The sequence below is a fragment of the Gossypium hirsutum genome, chromosome A01, assembly GCF_007990345.1.
Source record: "Gossypium hirsutum isolate 1008001.06 chromosome A01, Gossypium_hirsutum_v2.1, whole genome shotgun sequence".
Classification (NCBI taxonomy): Eukaryota; Viridiplantae; Streptophyta; class Magnoliopsida; order Malvales; family Malvaceae; genus Gossypium; species Gossypium hirsutum.
The window spans coordinates 2711736-2721399 of record NC_053424.1 but is presented as its reverse complement, the minus strand read 5'-3'; the positions used below and the strand labels follow the sequence as shown (position 1 = coordinate 2721399).

The 9664-nt window shown below is 29.7% G+C and overlaps 1 protein-coding gene across 2 annotated transcripts; it reads left to right on the top strand.

The window, feature by feature from the left end:
- The first annotated feature begins 4849 nt into the window (after positions 1-4849).
- Positions 4850-8777, top strand: LOC107936134 (importin subunit alpha-2). Of its 2 annotated transcripts, none has more exons than XM_016868805.2 (11): positions 4850-5295; positions 5397-5493; positions 5573-5664; positions 5763-5894; positions 6495-6680; positions 6767-6930; positions 7010-7088; positions 7184-7312; positions 7420-7547; positions 7753-8124; positions 8232-8777. In XM_016868805.2, exons 1-10 carry the CDS (start codon positions 5086-5088, stop codon positions 8120-8122), a joined length of 1587 nt encoding a protein of 528 aa, XP_016724294.2. In that variant the 5' UTR covers positions 4850-5085; the 3' UTR covers positions 8123-8124; positions 8232-8777. The 2 variants fall into 2 exon arrangements, with proteins under 2 accessions (XP_016724294.2, XP_016724293.2); XM_016868804.2 differs by having other exon boundaries at positions 4870-5295; positions 7007-7088.
- Positions 8778-9664: the final 887 nt, after the last annotated feature.

The following is a 9664-nucleotide window of genomic DNA, read 5'->3' as shown; positions in this document are numbered from 1 at the left end:
ATATCATTAAATAAATAAAAAATAATCATAGATAATATGATGAGAAGGGTCCATAAAATAATTTCTCCTTACTATTTATTATCTTATTAGTTTTTTTTAATTTTAAATATATTTTTTATTATTGATAAAGATTTAATACAATTATAAAAAAATTAAAAAAAATATTTGGCTAATTAGATTTATTTGGTAAAAAGATTTATCATAGAATTAATGGCAAAATAAAGGGAAAATTGCAAAGAAGAAAATCCAAGAGAAGTGACGGGAGGAAGTTTTAATTGCTTTTTAAAATATAATTAATAATTTTTTGATTAAATTAGACATTTTTAGGATTATTAGAGTTTTTAACTTAATTTTGATACTTATGAGATTTTTTTTATATTTTGTTGTTAATATGTATATTAGAGGTAATTTAATATATATTAGGATGATAATTTTAAAGATAATAATTTAATTTTTTATAAATTAATAGGTGATATTAATGATATAAGTAAAATTATTATTTAGATTTTGCAAAAGATTTTATAATTAATTAAATCACCAGTTACACGTCCTACCAATTTAGTCTCAAATCTAAAAGTTCAAAAAAAAATTAACCCTTAATTACAAAAAATAATTAATTTAGTCCTAATTTTAAAAAATTAAGAAAATTCAGAAAAATTGAAAGGGTCAATTAAAAGCCATTGTAGTTCTTTGCTCGTACAACTACAGGCAAAGTTAAAAAAAAATTCTTTAGGGGGCCGAAATCAAATTGTTATTTTATGATAGTAAAAATGTAATTTTACCATTTGAATAATATTTTTTTATTTTTAAATGATTAAATAAAAAATTTATTAATTTTGGAAGTCAATGTATAATTTTATCTTTATTAATTTTAAAAATTTTAAAAGGTTTAAATGAAAATTTTTCTATTTTAAGAGTGCTAGGCCTGTTAGCCCTAAAAAATAAATATAATTTAGGAATTAAATTGTAAACAAAACCTAAAACACTTTCTACACTATTTCACCCTTAATTTTCATTAGAAAAATACATATAATCTTTTATATTTTCCTCATTTCATTCTCTCCATGGATTTTGAGTTTTTTTATTCAATTAATTTCAAAAAAAATTAGAAAAAAATTATTAAAAACATGAATAAAAATATTGGTTGAGTCTTAATTTAATTAGTATGAATATCATTGTCAATGTAATAATATATAAATTGCAAAAAGATTACAGATAATTTTAAATATTATATTATATTAAAAATCAAAATGTATTGATAAAAAATTCCATCACAATTACTTCCCTTCAACAAAACAGATATTTTAGACAAAATAAACAAATAACCCCTTCTTCCCCAATTAATTTAATAATTTTCCCACTGTTTTTTTTTTCACTTGTTCTTTGACCAATGAAACCAATTCATCAACGACGATTTCAGTTTGCTTTCAACGGCGTAAGAATTATATTTCACCATACGGCGTTGTCTCTTCGATTCGGCATCGCCAACGCGGATTCTAACATTCGATTTATTATAATCATAAATCTTATATTTATCGATCTCTTCTTTGTTAACTGTTTCTATCGTCATCTGCGGCGACGACGACGAAGAAGATAATTGATTTGGTGATGAATCATTGCTTTTCATTTCAAGTTTCAATTCACCACCCGATGGAGGATTCGCCGCTTTGATACCTTCCATATCTTTCGCAGAATCCCCCATCTGTGGAGATATCTAGAGAGAAACTAGAATTATAAAGAGAAAAAAATCAAGGTATAGTGTCTTCAACATGTATTTATATTAGTAATATAATATATATTTGTTTATGGCTAAAAATGGTGGAATTTACAGGTTCTGAAAACCTATATTTTTAGTTTCATGGAGAATTGTAAAGCTGTCTTCTTTCATGATTTTTGTGTAATGTTTTCTATTATTATTTAATTAATTGCCTAATATTAGACTCTTAAATTTTGGGAAAAAAAATATTAGGGCGTGGTTTGGATGACCTTCCATTTCTCCTTGTTTTCAGCTATTAATGGTTAGTTTTAACTTTGAAAAAACTCAATTTCGATTTGGTTATCTATTTAATTTACATTTATTTGGATAGTCTATAAATTTAATTGAAGATTCAATTTAATTTTTAAATTTAATTAATTTTATCTTGATCAAAAATTAATATTTGGATGAGATCAAGATGAATTTTAAATACCATTGAATTTTTTTATTACATCGTTCATTTTTAATTATTTAATGATATTTTAATAATTTTTTTATATTATTGATATATAATTTTGGTAATTTTTTACCCCAAATATTTTATCCAAAACCTTAAATCTCAAACTCGAATATTAAACCCTAAACTTAAGGTTCAAGTTTAGGGTTCGAGGTTCAATTTTGGGATTTGGGTTTAAGATTTAAGATTTGAGTTCAAGAATTACAATTCGAGGTTCTGAGTAAAAAAATTACCAAAATCATGTGTCAATAATATGAAATATCATTAAATAATTACAAATGGACCATGGACAGGGGTGAAATTAGGGGTAGTAGAGGCCCCGACCTCCTTAAAATAAAAATTTTAGGCCTTTGAAAATTTTAAACTAGTAAACGTATAATTGCACTTTGACCCCCTTAAAAATAATAAAAATTTGATTTAATTCTTTAAAAATTATAAAGATAGATGCTATTAAAAATGTAAAATTATATTTTTACTATCGTAAAAATAATTTAATTTCAGCCCCTAAAAATATTTTCTGACTTTGCGTGTGACTATAAATGATGTAATAGAAAGAGTTACTTAAAATAATTTATGCATGTAGACTTATTGCACCAACTTTAATTGTAAAATTTGAGCATGAGATTAAATTTTGAATTGTTTTAATATGAACATTGTATTTCTAAACTAGTTTATAAAAATAAAAATGCTTAAAAAAATTAATTCTAAAATCAATGTGGTTATAAAATAGGTTAAAGTGTTTAGAAGATTATTATATTATAAAAACCATATTAAATTAGTCTTATTTTTATGAAATGGATAATTTTAGTTTTGTTATTATTAAAAAGATTAAATATGACCAAATAAACATAGTTAATATTTATTGTATAAAAATTATCTTGAAAATATATTTTTTTAATTGCAGTTCAATTCCGAAGGATTTCATTTATAATATCATAAAAAAATAAAAATATTAACTCTATTAAATAATAAATTATATTTTTTAAACAGTAAATGCTAATTCTATTAAAATTTGACATTATTTGATTATTTTTAATAGTAGATAGACTAATTTGGGTAAATTACCTAAAAATGTTTATTTTTAACCATAATTATCATATTGGGCCGGTTTTTGCGAACTTTATCAGATTAGGTTGATTTTGGAGTGGGAAAGGAAAAACGTGTATAATTGGATGCGTTTACATCAGATATGGTAGGAAAACGTTTTGAACTAAATGTGTTTTTAGCTTTGGTAAGATGATTAAATGTTAATATTTTTATCATTAAGTCTCGGGTTCGATTCCTTATCTACTTACATTTGTATTTCTTATTTCATGTTACTTCAAGCTTTTCAAATATTTAATCAATTTTTTAACATATTACTTCTTTTGTTAGATGATTAGATAGTTGCAATTACATCCTTGAGTATTGAATTCAATTTCTCTACTATTTACATTTGTATTTTTTATTTTATGTTGCTTCATCAATTTTTTTTAAATTAATATTTTTAGCATATTAGCTCATTTTGTTAGATGATTAGATAATTACGATTACATCATTGAGTACGAGGTTCCATTAATTTTATAAGCATATTCATGTATTTTTTATTTCATATTGTCTCAAATTCTATTTTTTTTAATTAATGTTTTGATGATATTTTTTTAATTATTTTTATTTCTAGCTCTTTTATTTATAAAATCAAATAATTATTGCAAATATCATTAATTGAAAGAAAAATAATAATATGCTTATAGAAATAATTAAAATTTAAAATACATTAAATTTGATAATTGTTTACTTCGAACCCTGTTTCGAAATCTCGAACCCTAAACCCTAAACCCACCTAAATTCGAATCCTAAATTGAGAGTTTGAGGTTCAAGTTCAATGTAAAAAAAATATCAAAATTAGGTGTTAATAACATGAAAAAAAATGTTAAAATATAATCAAATAATTAAAAAGGACCATGAAAAATTAATTTATCTTCCAATAGTGAAGCAAAGTGTATCAAATATAAAGTGGCGGTGGATTTAACAATATTTGTTGCGGGCCCGCTAGATTACCATAATTTCATTTATAATAGTTTAATATTAAATTTAATTTAATAATTATCTTAATAGTATTTTATTAATTTAATATTAAAATAAAATAAATATTAATATTAAATTTAATCTAATATTTATGAAAATATTAAAGGGATTAAGTGTAATTATAGTTGAACTTTCTAAATTCTCCTTATAAAGAGATGTTAGGTCATTATTTAACACACATTTAAATTTAAGAGAAAGTTATTTGAAAAAATTATTTCAGAATTTACGAATTGACCCAAAAAATTATCTCATTAGTAATTTTTGTGAATTTTTTTTAGTTCGAAGTGAACCCACACTCGACAAATATGAGTTTAAGGATAACGAAAAAGACTATTCGATCGAAGTACTCATCCTATACGAATCGAAAATGTACAAATTTAATTAAATAATTATTACTTTATATATCACAACTAAAATATTATTTTGAAAAAAAAAAGAAAACCCTTTTTTCATTAAATTTATTTTTCGTTACGTTATTTTAAACACATTTTTTTTAAACATGAAAAAAAATACTAAAATATTATTAAATAATTAAAAATAAATTATGAATGATAGTGTAAGAATGACCCATCAAATAATTTCTTGACAAAACTATCCTTTCGTTTTTAAGTCTTTCCTAACTCTCCGCTGGCCCCTTTTTCTCATTTTTGCTTTGAACTTTAAAATACTTCTCCACAAAGAAAAAATTCCCATCAACTCCAGATTTTTTCAGTTCTTCCGATCCTCAATAAAAATCTCCATTTTTTTTCTTTTAGCTTTGTGCTTCCCTAGGATTTGTTTTTTTCAAAGGCAAGCAGCCGCCACTATGTCGTTGAGACCGAGCACGAGAACCGAGGCCCGCCGCAACCGCTACAAGGTGGCGGTTGACGCCGAGGAAGGCCGTCGTAGAAGGGAAGACAACATGGTCGAGATCCGTAAAAGCAAGCGCGAAGAGAGTTTACTAAAGAAACGCCGCGAAGGCCTACAAGCTCAACAATTCGCTGCTTCTCTTCACTCCTCTAATGTCGAAAAGAAGGTGAAAACTGAACACCACTGCCGCAAGACCGAAATCTTCAATTTGTTCCCCTTTTCTTGAAATTTGAGTGATTTAGGGTTTATTATTATTATTTTTTGCAGCTGGAGAGTCTTCCTTCGATGGTTGCTGGCGTTTGGTCTGATAACGGTGCTGCACAGCTGGAGGCGACTACTCAGTTTCGAAAATTGCTTTCGATTGGTATATTTATGCATTTCACTTTGTTTTTCTTTTATTTTTTTATCTGAATCCTCTTAATTAAACATACATGTGTTAACAGAGCGAAGTCCTCCAATTGAGGAAGTTGTACAGTCAGGCGTCGTTCCCCGTTTTGTTGAGTTCCTTGGTAGGGAAGATTTTCCACAGCTTCAGGTATAAGTTAGTGACTGTTAATAACCACTTTTTTCAAGAATCAGGATTTCATTTTATATCCTAATTTCGGTAGTATTTTTCTTTTTTGGAATCTGTAGTTTGAGGCTGCTTGGGCGCTTACGAATATTGCTTCTGGAACCTCAGACAATACGAAGGTAGTAATTGATCTTGGTGCTGTTCCGATTTTTGTAAAGCTTCTTGCTTCACCAAGTGATGATGTCCGCGAGCAGGTATGCCTGTAAAAACTATACCCTTTAAGTGTGATACTTGAAATTCTGGGATTACTGTTGTCAAAAGAGCATTAGACAACAAAAACGCCTCTTTTGTATGATACAACGCATGTTTGGATAGCCTAGGTGCCCTTTTCCGTAAGGTGATAGGCTTAAAAAGCTTGCCTGATTGAAGTAATCTGTTCTTTAGTTTATTTTATTTTAAAATTCTTTTCAGTAGATGTTTCTTTACTGGTAAGAAGGGGGATAGTATCAACTCTCTACTTTTGAAAATTTTGAGTCCAACAACAGATATGGACCATAAGGAAACTGTTCATAATGGCAAACAAAAAGTTACATGTTTTGTAGGTAAACCAGACTACCTTTTAGAGTTTACTATATATCTTAAACTTTTATATATATTTACATTGAAAAACACACACTTCACTTCACTCAGGGAGTGCTTTTTTTTTTTGGGGCCTTGCGCCTTATTCAATATAAGGGTTCTAGCCCCTAGACTTCACTTTGTTCCCTTGACAACTTTTTCTGGTATGATTGCGGGTTTAACTAGAAAGGAGAATATAGAATTTTGGACTGAGTAATTTGTTTCTTAATTCTTAGGCTGTGTGGGCATTGGGGAATATTGCTGGTGATTCCCCTAGATGCCGTGATCTTGTTCTCAGTCATGGAGCTTTGATGCCTCTATTAGCACAGTTAAATGAACATGCTAAGCTGTCAATGCTGAGAAATGCGACTTGGACATTATCAAATTTCTGTAGGGGCAAGCCACAGCCTCCATTTGAGCAGGTTTTCATCTTGTTCATTGCATTATTCTTTTATGCTCCCTCCCTTTCTTTTAATGGAGCTTTCAAATGCTGCAATCTGTTCACTAGGTGACACCAGCTCTACCTGCGCTTGAGCGTCTTGTTCATTCAAATGATGAAGAAGTTCTGACTGATGCCTGTTGGGCTCTCTCGTATCTGTCTGATGGTACAAATGACAAAATTCAAGCTGTGATTCAAGCAGGAGTTTGCCCACGCCTTGTCGAGCTCCTGCTGTGAGTAGAACTGCTCATAACATCTTTGGTTGTTTTGACTTTTCTGTTAACCTGAGAGATTATACTTGTGTTTTAGCAGCAATCCATCTCCTTCAGTGCTCATTCCTGCTCTTCGTACTGTTGGAAATATTGTGACTGGAGATGATTTACAGACTCAGGTATGGTGTAGGATTTGTCTCATTTTTAGTCCTTCTGCATCTTTCGGTTTATATTTTATTTTAATTTGTTCTGATCTCGTGACTTTCCATTTCAGTGTATTATTGATCATGGTGCATTAGCATGCCTTATGAACCTATTGACCAATAATTATAAAAAGAGTATCAAGAAGGAAGCATGCTGGACTATCTCAAACATTACAGCTGGAAACAAGGAACAGATTCAGGTGAGTAAAGCATGGAAAGTGTAGCTTCAAACATTTTCAAATTTGTTTTTTTGGTGCTGATTTTTTTTAGTAAGTTATGCTTATTACTATATTTCAAAATTATGTAGGCTGTGATCAATGCTGGATTAATTGGGCCCCTGGTCAACCTACTTCAAAATGCTGAATTCGATGTAAAGAAAGAAGCAGCATGGGCAATTTCAAATGCTACTTCGGGTGGTGCCCATGAGCAAATCAAGTAAGTAGTTTGTGTCGATTCTTTTGGTATTGTTGAACTTTGGCCACTCAATATATGAATAAACTTGGCAAAAATTGAACATACTTGTGTTGGGCACTTACTCGTATCCGACACTCACCCCAAGGCCAAGTAATATGGTTTTTCCCGCCTTAGTTCCATTGCCAAGAATTGATGAGAAACTTGTTCTCCTTATCTGTATATGTAGGTATATGGTCAGTCAAGGATGCATAAAACCACTGTGTGATCTCCTTGCATGCCCTGATCCAAGAATTATAATGGTCTGTTTAGAGGGGCTGGAGAACTTTTTGAAGGTTGGTGAAGCTGAGAAGGCCACAGGTGCTGTAGAATTTAACTTCTGCGCCCAACTGATAGAAGATGCTGATGGTTTAGAGAAGATTGAAAATCTACAGACTCATGATAATAGTGAGATATATGAGAAGGCAGTCAAGATTCTCGAGACTTACTGGCTGGAGGAGGATGAAGAGACGCTACCTCCTGCTGACGGTACTCAGCAAAGTTTTCAGTTTGGGGAGAATGGGCTTCAAGTTCCATCCGGTGGATTCAACTTCAGTTGAAGGTTTGTACAGCGTATCACTTTCTCTTCATTTGCTGGGGCTATTTTTTATTGTTTATTTGGTGAAGTTAACCGTTGACTCTACTGATCTAGTTGTACTGAAACTGCAGGGTTTATAGAATAAACAGTTCGTAATGCGGGTTACGACTGATACTTGGGGTCGAAGTTTGGTCAGGGCACCATGATGTGTCTGGTTACATAAAAGTCTGTCCAGAGTCCACTGTTGTGAAGAAGGTGCTTGGGTAAGTCTATTGAGACCTGGTTTCCAGTACAGAGGGGAATAGGTACCATTGAGACCAGAAAAGTTGTGGGCAAGGTATTTTGCTTGTCTTAAACCAAAAAAATTACATGTGAAATAGTACAATGCAAGGGCCTTGGGAGGTGTTTCTTAAGCTTGTCACTGTTTATACAGCGCCCCTTTAGTGTAAACAGGCATGCTAGTTTACCAGGTTTCGGTATTTGCCTCAGTTGTTTTGAGTCCAGAGTTTTTCGGGTTTTAGAAGGTCAGTATTTGTTGTCTCGTACCATAATGTGATATGATAGTGTGATTAATAGTACACGAGTGGTAAATGGGTTAAAATTTCTATAGAAGTGTGATAAAATGTGTCATGTTAAGATTCGTATTACGTTCAAAACCATAACTTATTTTCCATTTATATTTTAATTTATTTAAAATAAAAACGGCTGTGATAAAAATTAAAAAATTGTTTAAAATATTTAAGTTCTGTACCAACTAGTGTGTGCTAGTACAAAAATTGTATTTGAAGTACATTGAAATTTTGACTGGAATAGAATTTGAATTATTTGATACCGATTTAAAATAAAAATCGTACGTTGTACCGATGATTTGGATTGATAATAATGGCCATTTAAAACTCTTTATGTAAGCTCTACTTTCTAACTTGTTTTGTGTTAGTGTCGGTGTATTGTACAGACTTAGAGCTGTGTGGTTGGAATTAAATTATATTTTTTTATCATAGTTAAAATTTAATTTTATTATTTTAATAATTTATATCTTTATAATTTTTAAAAAATTAAATCAAAGTTTTTTTCTTACTTTTATCATTATTAATTTAAAATTTTATAATTATTAAATATCTAAATAATTTTTTTTTTATTTTAGGGGGCTCAGATCCCTATCAACCCTTAGCTTTACCACTGAACTAGCGCGTTTTATATCTTTAATATCTACCGGAATGAGTTCTCCGCCAATAGCGAGCAAAGCATAGTGGGAAGCCGAGTCATGTGCTATAGAATTGATATTGAATTTGTTATTGCCTTGAGTTCACAAAGCTCACCAAGTTGTATCTGCGACGAAATAGTTATTAAAAGGGTGAACCAGTGTTGTGGACTTCATAGAACTGTTGGGTATAGTTGCAAAAAATGTCCTCAGCAACATCATCATCCTAAACCACCTGAAAACCTCAAGGGCAAGATTATAACTACGATTTTGTAATATTGACTAGATCCAAATATTAGTATCAAATTTTTATTTTAATTTTAATTTCAATATGAAATGTTATATTCGAGTTTGTATTTATTT